The following is a 16,986-nucleotide window of genomic DNA, read 5'->3' as shown; positions in this document are numbered from 1 at the left end:
CTTGTCTAAATGATCAAATTGGTTAGGGCTAACTCTGGTGACATGAAGTAGTGTTTTTGACATGATCACCAGTGTTTTCTAGATGAAAACCTCTAGGTGTAATTTAATCTGCAATACAATGCTCCTAGTGTAAAAGTAGGTGTCGACATGCTCTATCAAATGCTGTAACAACTTTGATATCCTACTATTGTTTTCCATAATAGCATATTAGAGCAAAAAGCACAATAAAATTCTAAAATAAAAAAAATAAAAAAGTAAATGAGAGAAGTGAGAAATGTAACCATACACTCTGCCAAACTTACCTGATTACAGTCAGAATGAATGTACAGGATCTACAAATCAACTACAGTCATGGTATTTAGGTAAATTATTCTAGTGTAAAAATAACTTTGGGATTTTGTTTAATAAAGTTGCATTATTTAAACAAATGTCAGTTGAGTGGTGTTTTACACAGATATGTAATACTTTTCTTCCATATGGTAACAAAAACGGTATAGCCGCAGTATTTGCCGTAAACAATCCATGATCTGTAAGTAACATTTGCTACTGTATAGTATTTTCAGTATTTTATTGTTAGAACAGTTGCAGTTTCTGCCATAGGAAATATTGACATGCAGGGGTTAAAAAATCAACAATTTCCTTAGTATCTCAAAGTGCCTGGACTCTGTAACACAGCCCAAGGTTTAAATAAAAAGAAGACTTGGAATATGATTTATGGCTCCATAGATCTAGTATAAGATTAGTTAGAAAAGAGTCATCGTGATATTTACCTCTGAAGAACAGGTAGAATTGCTTATAATGTGAACTGCGTAAAAGTACAATTGCTAATTGTGTAATCAAGGGCTTTATTCAGACCTGCTCTCTAGGCTTCATTTATTTTCAGCCTAGCGAGCAGTAAACGGCGCCCCGCCGCATGCACGCCCCCCGCCGCCCGAATCCCCGCACTACCATGTGAGCAGATGTGTACCCTTACTCATTTCTGTCCAGGTGTATGAAAATTCACATCAGGGGTCAGGTGCTCTGATGGGATGGGAGTCCATCCTAGCAATGTGTGAACTAAAGTGATCGCATCAGAGATCACTTTACTTCATGCAGCATACATACTGCATGATAGTACATACACCAGTGGTTGCTGGTGGGATCCCAATAGTCCCTCTGCCAGTGATATATTTGCTATCTGCAGCAAAACTTTTGGCTAATTTCCCACAACATTTGTTTAATAAATATGCCCAAAAACATAACTGTAACATGTGAGTGACTTTATGCAGAAGACGGAGCGGCAGGATCCATTCACAACTCATACCCAGGCTGAGGCTGCACATGAAAAGTAAGAAGACATTACAGGGTATGGGCGGGATGCACTAAGCAAAACATGCAGTAAAAACCCTGTTATCAGGGTATGGGCGGGATTTATTTAAGGTAGAATAATGGGTGACACATACTAACACTTACCCATTTAACTGACTAATTTTTTACCCATTTAACTGACTCATTTTTTAGCGCATCCCACCCAAACCCTGTTATCAGGGTTTTTACCGCATTTTGATATGCAGGAAAACCTGTCCGCAGAGTTTTCGCTGTGGGGAGTATCGCCAGCAAAAGCGGGCGATACCTCATAGAAGCCTATGGGCTTCTTAATGTGACCAAGCACCACCCTGCATGGACCACTGCTGTGCCGCACGACCCCCCGCGGACCCTCGCTGACCCCCCACACCTGTATCTGGGCAGTACAGTGCTGTGCTGCCCAGACCAGTGACCTCCTCCTCCCTGCACTGTACATTCTCTTCCAGTAGTGTCAGCGCCAGGTAAGGGAGGGAAGGGGAGCCGCCGGAGACCCGCTGCACATCGCCGCCACAACACAAAGGGCAGCTCTTAATGCAAGAGCTGTCCTTTGCAATAATTATCGCATATGTTAGTGCATATGCGTTAATTATCTATCCAGAAGCCAGCGATGTGCGGCAGACTGGGCCTGCGGCATACAGCCCAATATTTTCAATTGAACATGGTTGTAAATGGAACAAAAGATATATTAGTGGCCACCTGCGCCCACCAGGAATTGCCGCTAGAAGAACCACAAAATTGGGCTACCAAACCCAAGACTTATATGTAACACAGCAGGCGTGGTTCTCCACAGCGCTATTCACAGGATAAATTCACAAATGGAAAGTATCGTCCACACAGGTATCCAGGACACAAGGGAAAAAGAGGGAAAATCTCTATGTTAGATGATCTCTCAGGTTTTTCTTCAAATTTACAGGGTGACTCCCCGACACAACTCACCTAGTCAGACTAGGAGATTTTCCCATAAAGGTATCTTTAACTTCTTAAATCTGTAACATTCATATGGACATAAACTCACCCAGGGAGAAATCCCTATGGTCATCAAAAGGTTCCTTTAATAAAAACTTCACTGGAGCACGTACAGTTCATCAAACAAGGTCCAATTTATTGTTTAAAAATGGAGACACCACAACTTCACAACCACAAAGCCAGTCACACCCTGATGAAGGACTTGTATATTCAAAATGCGTTGGTGTTGAGAAGACTTGCTACTGGGGACCCACATCTTCCTGTCCCGGATACCATCTTTTGGACCTACTGTCATTCTGGTGCCTCATTCCGGGTGAGAAGACCGGCTTTGCGGTTGTGAAGTTGTGGTGTCTCCATTTTTAAACAATAAATTGGACCTTGTTTGATGAACTGTACGTGCTCCTCTTTTTTCCTTGTGTCCTGGATACCTGTGTGGACGATACTTTCCATTTGTGAATTTATCCTGTGAATAGCGCTGTGGAGATCCACGCCTGCTGTGTTACATGGTTGTAAATGGGAGTTTGTGAGGGGGTGCTGCTAGGGAAGATGGCAGGAGGAGAAACAGGGAGATGAGGGATAAAAGGTGAGGAACATATGAAGCTGGAGGTGAGAAGGGCGCAGGGTGGGTTGACTCCCAGAGGAGGAGCCAGCCGACAATCAATAGCGGTTTTAGGGGTTTTCATGTGTATTTTTTATTCTTAGTTTAATAATGCCTAGTGGCTTCTATCCTCTGCTCCAAGAGACCATTCTTCAGAGGCGGAACTACCATTGGTGCATCAGGTGCAGTGCACCGGGGCCCCTAAAGGACTAAGGGGTCCACTGCCACCCCTGTCACTCTCTTCCTGTCACCCACTGTTTTTCCCTGTCCCCCCTGCCTCTCCTTGTCACCCACGGATGTGTTGAATATTGTGACCTTGGGTTGAGGTTGAGATGGGGGGCTCAAAATATATTTTTTGCACCTGGGCTCACTACTCACAAGATCCTTCATTGCCATACTGTATTTGTTTTATACCATAATGCCTCTAATAATAATAATAATAATAATAATAATAATAATAATAAGTGTTACCACATGTGTTAGCCCATCAGTGATAATAAATATGCCTCTTCGAATCAAAGCGTTAAGATAGAAGTCATTGGGAAAATATACATTTGACATATTCCAACTATTGGAAAAAGCAGAAAATGGTCCTGTTAAATATGTCTGGATTTCACAAAGATGCCATGACATTAAACAACTGAATTGTCTTTATTTAAGGTAGAATTATGGGTGACACCAAACTACTGTCACTTACCCATTTAACTGACTAATATTATTTAGTAACAATTACCTCAGCTATTTTAACTCTTTTTTGGTCTGACAGACAATGGAGGTTATTCTAGCCCAAACGCAGCGCTGCTTGTGGTTTTAACGCAGCTTGCAATGCCACCCGCCCCCTCCTCACTCGGTCAGGTCCCCGCACGGCTGCGAATAGTTGCTTTGCTTAAACATCCATTTGCAGCCAAGGGATTTGATGGTCGCCGACCATTGAATGATTTTGAATGTAAACGCAAAACGAATACACTCTCTGGTGTCTTAGTTTTGCCTGCACCCGTAATGGAAACAGGGTGGGCAGCTGACATCCAGTGAAGTCAGCTGCCCTCCCCCGGCAGCTGCATCACTGTCGAAACCCAATGGGAACACCCACCGTTTTCATGGGAAACCCATGAAACACTGGGCGTTCCCGTGGATGTGTCCGCCACCCTACAAACGGACTTGAATAAGGTCCAATGTCTACATCGACATATGTTAGGTTGACAATAAAAGGTTGACATGTGCAAAAGGTCAACATAGAAAAGGTTTATATTGTGCATCAAATGGTCAAAATTTAAAAAAAAAATGTTGAACCTTATCATACTTTATCATCCACACGGGCTCTGACTGGGAACATTAGAGTCCTCATAGAGATTAATAAATCACTATTCTGATTATTCTAGTATGCTTCATTAATGCTACAGTGAACGTAGTTCATGAGCAGTGCATCATGGGACATTCCACAACAAAATAAAGGTGAATAAGCCTAATTTGTCAACTTTTTGTTAATTTAATAGCAATGGACCCCAATTCAGCATGAGTTGTAGTTTTTTGTATATTGCACTCATGTTGCCACCATGCACGGACGCCGACACTCATGCTGGATTCCTCCCTGCAGTACGTTTACAAAAACTTGTAATCGCATAGCTAAAATGCAATCATTTCGCTATAAAGCATCCCGTTGGCACTTAGACTGTGGTTGCACATGCACAGATTACCGAAAATCACCTAATAGTTATTTTTGGTAAAATACATCTGATGCTGAAGTAGCCCCATATCCATAACAAAAATAACTGGTAATCTCTTGCTCACAAAAGCCCACACAACCTCATGTAGAGTAACCATGGGGATATCCAGCCCAGGTATCCTGCATACAGGCCTATGATTAAGATCAAATACAATTGGTTCTGTGAAGCGCTGTCACTTAAAAACTTAAAAAGCTGATTGGATGAGCTGTGTGCTACATTATAAATGCATCCACATATTACTATTTTTGTAGACACAACCAGATTTAACCAACTTCAATGCTTTTACCTTAGGCATATTATAGGGTGACAATAACTATATTTTGTTTACTGTGACAGCAATAAAGGCCACAGAGTAAACAAACCTACCCTTTTTGTAAGTCTATTCATGCTGTCAATTACCATCATGTAGTGTTTATTGGATAACATCCTGTTGGAGTTTTGAGGCCACCATGGGTTTGTTATTTTAAAGAGACAGAAGTATTTCGACACTCATTTTATTTTGTTGCCCATATAATCTATAGCTATAGCATTATGCCCTTTATTAAACCACATTAATTATACAGCAAATTAGTTATTGGACATGATGTAGTAATTGTGATATAATGCTAAATGGCCATTTGAACAGTCTGTAACCGGCCAGTTTTGTTTCTATTTCTTCTTAACAATTATTTATAGTGCACCACATATTCCGCAGTACTTTTCAGATAATATTTGGTCATTCACATCAGTCTATACTTGCCTATACTCTAGGATGGCCACTAACCTCCCAAATATTGTGGGCTTGATGCTGACTTGGTTTATACATTTATTATTTTTTGCATGCACGGTAATAACAGGCTGCTTATGCATGTAGCCCACAATGCAGGTCCACTTTATTATTGCACTGCAAATTAGATAAAACATCTTACACAACCCTCCCAAATCTAAACCTTATCAAAAATGTAAATCTCTACCTTATACACAGGGCTGCTGACAGGTGGGTGCTGTGGGTACAGCTGTCCTGGGCAGGCCCGGGCATCTCATTTTGCCAACAGCAACCCTCCGCTGCCTGCACTGCGCTCAGTCCTCAGCAGGTTCCGAAGCACAACCTGGCTTCTTCAATGCAGGAAGCCCGTGGCCAATTAAAATATTGCACCGGCTTTTGAGCCAATCAGAGTTTGTGTACTGTTAGCCAAGCAGAGTGGCTGCTGGTACACGAGCTCTGATTGGCTCACTCACCAGTGCTGCATTTTAATTGACCGCCAGCATCCTGCATTCAAGAATCCAGGCTGTGCTTCGGGACCTGCTGAGTCTGACGATAAGTGAAGGGGGGAGGGGGGGTATGGGGCTCCACGCACTGACAGCTCATCCACGGTGCCGGTGGGGAGGCCCGGACTGGAAATCAATTCCGGGCCCCAAAATTCCTGGCTGCAGCCCTGCGTATGCACAATAAAGACCACATTGCTCTAATTGTGTTGTGTTTCATTCAATTACCATTGACAGCATCTAATATAGAAAAAGGACCATTATAAATAAGAGGTTCCCAAGGACAATTCACAAACCCAAGAAATGGAGTCTACACACGTAGAATTTAGGGGCATTTTCTAAGTGATCTCACTAAATTGCTCCGTGTGTAGGGGCAACAGCGACAGTGATGTGCGGCCCTGCGCGGTGCTAACGCCCGGCAATTAAAATCCAGCATGCTAGATAAATATACTTAATCGCCAGTCAGAGCTAGTATTCTCACTGGAGAATATTACACTGGCAAAACATAGAGTAAAGGCAGTATAAACTTGGTCAATGGGTAACTGCAGGGGGGGGGGGGGGGGGATTAACATATATATACTATATACTATATATATATATATATATATATATATATATATATATATATATATATATACATACATACATGCCACATGAAAAGTCTGTGTTTGTCCCTCTGTACCTTACTCTGTTACTCTGTTGGACTGTAGGAGACCTCACAGGCTCAGTGCTGCCTCTGATTAAAAACCCTCCCATGATGAGGCTGCTGCTGCTACTGTCCTCCATGGGCCTGAGAAGCATATAATGAGCTCCACCAATCAGAGCTGAGCACAAACCTCTCAGCCTCTGACCTCTTGTGCAAAGTGCCAAGGGACTTAGCCAACTCCCAGTAATGCACTGCACACTTGTGCAGTCAGTGTGCCTTGGCACCCCATGCTCAGCACCATTAATCATTGTCACATTGGCAGATAGGTGAAGCTGCAGCACTACCCCACTCCCATGCACAAAACCTTTAGCTAAAAAAAGAAATATATATATATATAAAATACATGCCGACTACAGGGGGCCCCTAGCCAGAGGGGGGTCCAGGCCAGGGTACAGGGTACAAAGAAATGAAATCATAACAAATGTATTTATTTACAGTTTCTTATATAGCGCAGCATATTAGTTGCGCTTTACATGGAGACAAATGCAAATGATACTTGTTTATTGGTATGATCTGATAAAGCAGAGATAAATACCTTTAGCAGCATTAGTTCCTGCTGACACGTATTGCTCACTATTATTATCTACACTGAAATACATGTCACTATGGGTAATTAAATTAGCTATTGCTGTTTTACGCTAAAATTAGAAAGCATTAGAAAATAAACGGTATATTTATTTTGCATGGTCACAAATGATTCTTCTTACTAAATGTCTTCAGATTCCTACTTGAAGTCCTGTTTGCACCCTACCATAAATTAAATTGCTTTAAGGGCGGGGACTTGAGAATGGGACAACTGTGAAAAGGAAGCACTATAACCTACAGCAAGGTGGAGTTGGCTGCATGCTTCTTTTTCATTGCAATGCTAATGCAATTCCTAGGGAGGAGGCAGCAGTTTGTACATGAGAAGGGGCCAGAAACTGTCCAGCTATTGCTTCCAACCTCACAGCTGTCAACTACATAGAAGAGTCAAAATAACGAAAGGACAAGGAAAAACAAGAAGACCAGTGAAATAATTATGTCTGAGATTTACTTTGGCTGACCATACCAACAATGTATGTAAGTTACCTTGTGGATCAAGAAAACAGCATGTATCCTGGATGTAGGAAATACCCAAACGGCAGCTTGCCCATGCAGAATTTTCCAACAAATGGCCACTATTCAGATTACATGGCATATCACAATGTGCACAGCATGGACAGCCATGGCCATCCTTCCAACAATTGGGGACACCATTATGGAGTACCAGCAGAGGAATATAACTGCTATGGCCCAGGACCATCTGCCACAAATTCTGGATTATCTAATGGGCAGATGATGTATGAAGCCCATGACTATAGCACACTGCATCACTCTGGATCTGGTGTGATGCCACTTGATGCAGTAAATGTAGTACAAGTGTCATCCAACAACCAAAGACACCAATCCTACGATTGGGTTAGGAAAACCATTCACACGAATCAAGCAGGTAAGCTTTCATATATTGATCTCCCAATGTTTGGAATGAAACAAAGGGTTTTTACTTCAATATAGAAAATCTGATATATGTGACTACAATGTGTTTTAAAGAGAATGTGTGCTATGTCCGTGTTTGCGCGTTATTAATATTTACTACAAGGTGGTTTTTGCCCGTGTTATAAGAAATAAAGTGTTGGCTCTATGCCCCCATTTGCCTGGGAGACAACATGTAATATATATAATGCACTAATACATTGGGTCAGCATGTATTGTGCACGGTCCCAGGATGGCTCTCTCTGTACAGCGCGGCTCTCTTGCTATAAGGAGTCAATAAAGATGGCCCAGGAAAGAGCCCAGTACATGGCAAATACACTGTGTAAAATACTCTCTCCCCTGCACAGGCTCATGCTGGAATACAGACTTTTGTGCTAATTTGATCGCTCAAAAGACATAACAACAAACAAATAAGCATGGGCATAGGTTCTCTCTACTTCTACGTAAATGTTACTAGCACTATATTTATTATTAGCTAAATAAATGTAATCCGGAATTTTTTTTTTTAAATTCAACTGAATAATGTACATGATATTTTTTCAAGTTAAATTGAACTAAAACAAAAATGAGAGAAAGATAATGCACATTCAATCCAAGAAAGTCAGTTATAACTCAGCACAGTCCAGAAAACAACAGTGATTGGTACTGTAGTGTGGATCTGACAGTTACATCATAACAAATATTACAGCAGAGCACTGCGAACTGGCAGCTATGAGAAAGTTAATTTATCATTTTACTGTGGGGAAATAATTATGATTTGATACTCGCAATACAGGCATCGAAGTTTTTATCATTGTTCTATATGATAATATGAAACAAAGTGAAAACAGCAACATCATGCCCCACACCCACGTATAGCCATTGTCAAACTGTGGACAAATTAACATTGATGTTCTCAATAAATGACATTCAGACTTTATTTAGAAATGTAATGCGGTGAACACATGGTGCAATGTTGTGAATCGGGATCGGATCAAATGGCAAGCAAAACACATTTATTTGGACTATATTTATTTATTTATTTACAGTTTCTTATATATCGCAGCAGATTCCGTTGCGCTTTACAATTGTAGACGGTGATAAAACAAACTGGGTAACAACAGATAGACTTGGAGGTAAGAGGGCCCTGCTGCAAGCTTACAATCTATAGGATAATAGTACAGATCTCTACTATTTAGTCTTGCCTGCACAGTCTATTTCACTATTCGATTTACACTAAACGGGAGTGCACATCGGAATCCAATGAGTCTGAAAACCATCCGATGTCCATTCGATTTAGATTCAAGTTTGACTATATAGTGAAAATTGAACACAAAATCTCACTGCACAGCTGAAGTGTAATTGAGCGTTAAGAGTAGTTCTAATTAAATTCTTAATACAGTTTCTGAGATTTTTGTTTCCAGCAATATGTAACTATAATGGAATGAGATTTTATTACAACTAGAATTTGTACAATTTGCTGCAAAAGCATAAATTACTGGTTAAAAAATACAATTCCATTTACCTACAGTAGTCATATAGTACTTTGTGTACCAAGGTTTTATCAATTCTAAGCGTGTACATACAGAGCTGGTCGATATATTGCAAGCATAATTTGGATAAAGAATACAGTCCAGAGCAAAAAAAAGGTATACATCTAACAGAACATAACACAAACAACCCAAAAGTATAAAGGGAAAATTTGTAAAGAAGTCCCTGCAGTGAGGTGCATTACAAAGTCATTCAAATTGGATGTGCGCTAGAACTAGATTTATAACTACAGAACTGACTTCTTATAATTGGTAAAACCTGAGCATTTAGACAAAACATTTTTGAAACCCACTTAAATGACAGAATTAAAGAGACAATGTGTAATTCATTAGATGCAATCCATTGGGAAATCACTGAATTTTAGTAATGTTCTTGTATTTAAGTAGTTTATGGTATACTATGATAAAATGATTATGGAAGCTATGAATCCAGTCCAACAGAACATTGAATAATGTTTCAAATACACTACATCAATTAAAATTAAAAAGGAATATTCATGTACAAATCAGCAAGTTAATTCACAGATACAGTGAGCTATCATTATAGTGTGTACAAGCCCATAATTATTACAGACTTTCAACAGATGGAAAGATTTATCAGTTATGTAAAAATAATCTAATGTACAATGGCTGATATACTGTCCTTTTCAGGAGATCACTTCAATGAGAAATCAATAGTAAACACAACAAACTTGAAATCAGAGAACATCCATATCTAGGTGAGCCCGACCTCACCTTTAGTAGCGTACGAAAGAAAAACAATCTGTGGTGTGATTATACAGCTAGGACTAGAGTGTACATACTGTGAGCTGCAATATATATTACCTTTATCCAACCTTTATGTCTGACAACTCTACACTTATACTAGCTACATGTGCCCACTTCATAACACATTTACTGACAATGTGCAGCTAGCTGTTAGTAAGAGCTGTTCACTAGCCATTATTTAAATTAATAACTATGTGCATGCATTTATTTTAAAAGCTAGAAAACTTCAGGTAAAAGATAAGCACCCAATAGCCCTACTAAGAGATTTGCCAATTATAAATAGCAAACTAACTTTTACAAGTGAAACTTTCCCTTGACGAACTGTTTTCTCCAAAACCTAATGAAATAATGCAAATTATCACAGTAAATAAGTTGCCCTATATTCTCTTTTATTGCCAATTGAAGAGAAGCATTGAGCTTTATGGCCCTTTTACCATGTAAGCACCAGCCTGTGATTACCCCTCCTCCACATTCCTATTGTGCAATGAAAACAAATAGCAGCAAAGTCTGTTGCATTTTTAATCCTCAACTAATAAAAAGTGACACGCTCATTGAAGGTGGCGGACATTATTCAAGTGATCATGAGTTTATTGACAAAAATGGGGCCAAAGGCTAACATAGTATAGCCAATATTGTCTGTTAAACTGCAGTTTCAGTTGTCACTTGCTGAGCTGCTGTTGTGTCTTCATGATATACATTATATATAAATTATGGATAGATCTGAATAATGATTTGCATTTTATAGCTTAGCAGGAGGGACACAGCTCATTACTTGAATTCTTTATTGTAGGAGTCAGAAAGCGGTAACTCAGAATTCACAGGATTAGGTGCAATCGGCTGGATTACTTGGATATGAAAACACTTTAATCTTGCAAATAGGAATAAATGAATGATCTAATTATTCATACAATTCTCCTAATGAACCTGTATGTTACAAGAGAATAAATCAGCAGTTATTGCCGAGCAGTTATTTTTACGATCTTGTAAAACTGTAAAAATTAACGATCATTTTCACAGTTAGTTGCAGGGCACAGTAGTTACTTCATAAATTACATGCAGACATCGGACTCTTGTATGGTAGATGTACCAGCAGCAGTAGTTTTACCAGGACAATAAATCTCAAGTTTAACTTTGGTAATACTGCGGTTGTATGGCTGTAAATCACAATGGAAGCTAACATAGAGAAAATATGAGTGACAGATTAAGCATAACCAGTCATGCCAACCTGATTATTTTTGTAATTGTACTAAATTGTATTTATACGTAGTGCTCAAAACACTATATGAATCGGTTTCATTTGCTTGTAATAAAATCTATGTGACTGTAATGGACAAATAGATAGATAGACAGATAGATAGATAGATAGATAGATAGATAGATAGATAGATAGATAGACAGACAGACATGTAGATATACATATGGATGACCAGCGGTGGGGATGCCAACTGGGTTCAGGTAAGTACACTTACCCTCCCCTCCCCCCCAACCCTAACCCTTCCTCCCCCCAGCCTAACCCTAAACCTCCTGGCTAGTCATAACCCTAATCCATACCCCGCTTCCTAACAGGACCCCCTGTACCCGCAGCCTAAATTAAATCTAATACCGCCATCGCAGCCTAACCCTTATCCTCCCTATTGCCAAAAGCTACCCACCACCCCTTCCTAGCCTAACCCTAATCCACACCACACACTTACTTTCTGTATCTCGGCAGTCAGAATTCCAGTGCTGCCATCCTCATTGATGGGATTCCTGCGCTGGTCTCTGAACTAGAATAAACAGCAATGGGTAGAGAGGTCTATACCTAAGAGAAAGTTAGATATAGTTAATAAGTATGCACAATTGTAATAACAATTATGATAAGTGTATTTATTTATTTACAGTTTCTTATATAGCGCAGCATATTCCGTTGCACTTTACAATTGGTAATTAAACAAACAGGGTAGAAACAAACCGACATAGAGGTAGGAGGGCCCTGCTCGCAAGCTTACAAGTGTAGATGTAGTTGAGTGGTTGTAACAGCGGTTATAGATGTTAACACACCACAAAGATGTACTTTCTTGAACCAGCATACATAATAAACCACCATGCAGTATGGAGAGCAACAGGTCTTATCGATATTTTAACCAGTATTTATGGCCTGTGTTACCTGTCTCTTTTAGTATTTAGTGCAAGGAGTATGCTGTACATAAAGAAGTCCCGAGGACAGGAAGAAATAATATAGATAATAAGTAGTTAGTGGTAGAAATGAAGTGAGAAGAGATGCGGGTATAGATGGTAGATGGGTAGGAGAGCTGTAATTAATGGGCGAGAGAAGAGGGCTGTGAGAACAGGAGGGAAGAGGGCCCTGCTTTAATGTACGGCGCTGCAAACTACTTGTGACACCTTATAAATAAAATGTAATAATAATAATTATAGATAATGTGTCATATAAGGACTAAAAGCAACATTGAGAAGAAAAAAAGCACACACATTAGATGGCATGAAGTTGCGATTTGGAATGGTTTAATACATGAAGAGACTTTATTGATTAGTGAAAGTATAGTAAAATATATTACACTCTTTTATTTAACAAGGATCTGAGAGCTGAAGTTGGGTGGAAAATTCACATGTTTAGTTTGGATTGAATCATTTTGCCAACCCCTGTACTATATCTTTACTAATGACATATCATAAACCAAATTCCCGTAAAAGTGAACAGAACCCACTCTGTCCTACGGATTCCTAAACATCTGGACAATTTACTGACTATCTGTAAGTTTACTGACAATCAGAAACTCTATATTTGATTGATCCTCTGTGGTAATATGTGTTGTAAACTACAGATGTACGATACCTCCTGCAGGGACATTGCTTAGAAATGCTCCTTACTAAGCTTAGAGTCAGGCTTACAGGGGAAAAAAAAAGTTTTGAGGACAGAGAGTGGGAACAATATACTTTTATTTAATATCTCGTAATTGCTAAAATATTCCCATTAACAGCAATTCATCATAATTGACTGCAGCGAAAAAAATCTATGAAAAATATTTATTTTTGTTCCGAAACATAAATATAATTTTGTAGGTTAACGTATGAAATGGGGAATGTTGGATCGCTTGTTTCAATATTTCAACCTTTTTTTGTAGATGAAAGGAAGTCTACCATTTGTTTAAGGTTTGTACTTTTAAAGCCGATTGGTTCCTGAGTTCTTGAATGAGAAAGGGTTTTGTGATAAGATCTAAGAAAGTAATTGCTTTGTACCTTTTGTGTTCACTTTGGGATAAAAAAAAAAAAAAACACTGTTCTATCTAACAACACCTAGCAAGAAGACACAGGTCAAAAAACCTTAATTTCCTGGAAGTATTCCAGTAAAACAAGTACTTTCAGTTTGGCAGCGATATTTTTACAGTGGCTATAAATGTAAATGATCACGTCTTCCATTACACAGCTATGAGACTGCATTTTCTGTTCTTGTTCAGGAATATGTATATGTACAGTACATGAAAATGCCATAGTGTCATAGTGGTTAGCATTCATGTCTCATCACAAAACAGTCCACTCCATTCTTAATGAATCAGATTATTAATAAGTATGTTAAGAAACCTGAGTAGCCAAATATCTTTCAATTTTGGCACCCACATGTATTGATATTGATCCTTTCAGTTTAGTAGGAAGAAGGACATGTGTGGCTGTCATTATTAGAGTCATAAATGGCCTGTAACAGTCCAGATGGCACACATCCAAGAGGTGCTGTAGTGATCACATTCTATAACTATCACATTAATAGTGGGGAAATTAATGGGACCTTCTAACAAAAGGGAAAAAAACAATTAATAACTATTTAGCATCAAAAAGATAAGATCTGAGTTAGCATGGAATTGCTACTAAGAGATAACGTCAAAGTAGTCTAGTGGATTTATTTTTCTATTTATTAACTGAAGTGATATATTTTGGTGGATTAGTGTATATACAGTAACCAGGGCTTCAAATGGTCCTAGAGAGGTGGTAGAACTAAACTGCTCTGCCACCTATCCTACACCTCCTCCGATTAGGCGGAGCCAGGGTGCTAGGGTGTTCTGCACCCTCTGCAAATTATACATTTGCTTGCTACCTTCCATACTTTTATAAAAGGATAGCAGTCTCAAAAGGAAGGGGTGTGATCACACAATAGTACCTTGAAAGCCGTTGATATCGCTTCTGTGGCTGACTCTCCTTTCTAGCTGCACCATAGATGTCACACTATTTCTATTTTAAACAAAATATACATAACATACATACACACACATGCATAAATATAATCATGCTAAGAAGCACGCTTGAAGCAAATGCTTTGAAAGCTATAAGGCAGCTAATTGTACATGATTGCCTCTATGAGAGTGAAAGAGATGCAGTTTCACTTGCTGCCAACAGATGGCAGTGTTTTGGTGACCTAGGATCTAGGATACTAAAAGTAATTTAATTTATATAGTGCTCTTTCTCTAACAGGACTCAAGACACTTAAAAGGCCCTGGAGTCTATTTGCTAAACCTTGGAGAGAGAAATAAAGTGGACAAAGTACCAGCCAATCAGCTCCTCACTGCCATGTTTCGGGCTGTGTTTGCTAGTAGTAGCTGGTTGATTGCTACTTTGGCGGTTATTCTGATTACTTAGGTTTGCACGGTGGACCCGTGTTTTAAAACACATACACAAAATGGGCAGACTAATGCCATCACACCGAATTGTTTATATCATTCTTTCCTCTGAAAAATGAATAATGATTTGTATGACTTCAGTAACTGTTTTTTTTTTATGTTAAAATATATTCTCACCTTAATTTTAGCCACAATTTAGCAAAACATAAAGAAAAGTGTAATCTTTAACAGGTTAGTTTAAATATTTTAAAATTTGCAAAGTATTATATTTTGTGCTATTTTTCATTTGCATTGTATAGGAAAGACAAGGACAAAAGAGAAATACAGAGTGGTCTACACTGATCATCAAAGATTAGAACTTGAGAAAGAATTCCTCTCCAACAGATACATCACTATCCGAAGAAAATCAGAAATTGCGCTGAGTCTGGGTTTGTCGGATAGACAGGTATACAGCAAGTAATCACATCTCATGCATAAATTAAATTATTATAAGTACAAATTGAACAAAAAAATGTGATTAGATTTTAGATAAATGTCGCAAAGACAGACCTATTTAATATCTTACAGGGGTAACGTTTTCCAAGGAATAAATCCCTACTGATGCTTTTGTTGTAACAGTCTTTACAAAATATAAGATATTTGTATACACTCTAGAGTATATTTGCATAGATTTTTTTTCTAGTATTGTATGACCAATTTGCTATAAAAGTAGAACTAATATGTGTCATTTTTTTATTTTTTTATTGTAGGTAAAAATCTGGTTTCAGAATAGACGAGCAAAGGAAAGGAAATTAATAAAGAAAATTGGACAGTTTGATGGCAACATGTGCGCTGCCCAGAGTGACTCTGGATCTGTCAGTCCTGCAGATATGACGGCTTTGTCATACCCACAATCACACCCAATGGAAGGATTACATTCATTGGGCAACTTGCCACAGGTTTCTGTATCCCAGTGAACTGCAGGCTAGAACTTAGACAGAAAATCCTTCTATTGTAAGATTGGAAAAATGTAAAATGTGACAAAATGGCAAGGCAACTGAGCGCTTGCTTATGTGTCACCAAGGAGAGGAATCCTGCATGTGCTGCAATCGGACTGCATCTATTAAATGCGAACTCTGAGAAGAACCCAAGTGACAATGTTTTACTGTGCTTTCAACATTTTTGTAATCCCTTAATGAAGCAATGCTTGGAATCCAACAAGGAAATGAACAATCAAAAACATCCAGTAACCAATGCAACGTTTGATCTGTTTCATTATAACATGAAGTGCCTGATTCACAGTTGCACCCAATTCTGTACGGATCTTCACTATAACATGCAAGGACTATTTGTAGTTGCATACAATTCCGTACGGATCATTACTATAACATAAAGGTACTATTCATAGTTGCATACAATCTTTAGCAGACTGCACATGTGTCAGGGCCTGCACACCCAGCTTAGGGGAATTATGGACAATGAAGAGTCATACAGATCTCACAGGGTGGTTGGGATGTGGGCTTTCACACATGTGATAAATATCAACATGCCTACAGAATTGTGAGCTATTCAAAAAGGTGAACATCTCAGAGATCTGTTGGGTGTAATATAAGGGTGGGGTATTTTTGTGCTGATGGTAATGATGATAACTTTCACCAGTGGATATATGGGGGATGGGGCAGTGTAGTTCCACAGAGACTTTTGACTCTGAGGAGGGGCCTGACACACATTGCTGAGGTGCACAATGCTGTGAAGGCTGCATGCATTACACAGAGTGTACTCATGAAGGCACGAGACACATGGTATCAGAAATGTCTTGGACAATTTCTGGGCATTCCTAGAAGGTGACTGGGAAGTGACTACACAGACGCATGTAGATGGACCACCTTATGAGCATGTTATAGGAGTGTTGGTGAAAGTGGTCACCTAGGAGCTACTGTATACTCAGGTGGAGAAGCTGCACTTGCCGTAAGGCTAGTGCAAAGTTTAATTGGACAACAAATGGTGT

At 39.1% G+C, this 16,986-nt stretch overlaps 1 protein-coding gene across 1 annotated transcript; it reads left to right on the top strand.

Annotated features, from left to right (window-relative positions):
- The first annotated feature begins 7,636 nt into the window (after positions 1–7,636).
- On the top strand, positions 7,637–15,955 carry LOC146036880 (homeobox protein CDX-4-like). The gene is made up of 3 exons (XM_083160732.1): positions 7,637–8,051; positions 15,299–15,444; positions 15,749–15,955. Exons 1-3 carry the CDS (start codon positions 7,637–7,639, stop codon positions 15,953–15,955), a joined length of 768 nt encoding a protein of 255 aa, XP_083016858.1.
- The last annotated feature ends 1,031 nt before the right edge of the window (positions 15,956–16,986 follow it).

The sequence above is a fragment of the Crinia signifera genome, chromosome 9 (assembly GCF_055691185.1).
Source record: "Crinia signifera chromosome 9, ASM5569118v1, whole genome shotgun sequence".
NCBI lineage: Eukaryota > Metazoa > Chordata > Amphibia > Anura > Myobatrachidae > Crinia > Crinia signifera.
The sequence above is the reverse complement of the archived record's forward strand: the minus strand, read 5'-3'. Positions and strand labels throughout refer to the sequence as shown.

What these genes read in the sequence shown, in the direction of transcription:
- LOC146036880 (XM_083160732.1), top strand. Translation starts at nt 7,637, where the DNA reads ATGTATGTAAGTTACCTTGTGGATCAAGAAAACAGCATGTATCCTGGA. An exon ending in CATTCACACGAATCAAGCAG is followed by an intron (nt 8,052 to 15,298) that starts GTAAGCTTTCAT and finishes TGCATTGTATAG; the next exon opens with GAAAGACAAGGACAAAAGAG. An exon ending in TGGGTTTGTCGGATAGACAG is followed by an intron (nt 15,445 to 15,748) that starts GTATACAGCAAG and finishes TTTTTATTGTAG; the next exon opens with GTAAAAATCTGGTTTCAGAA.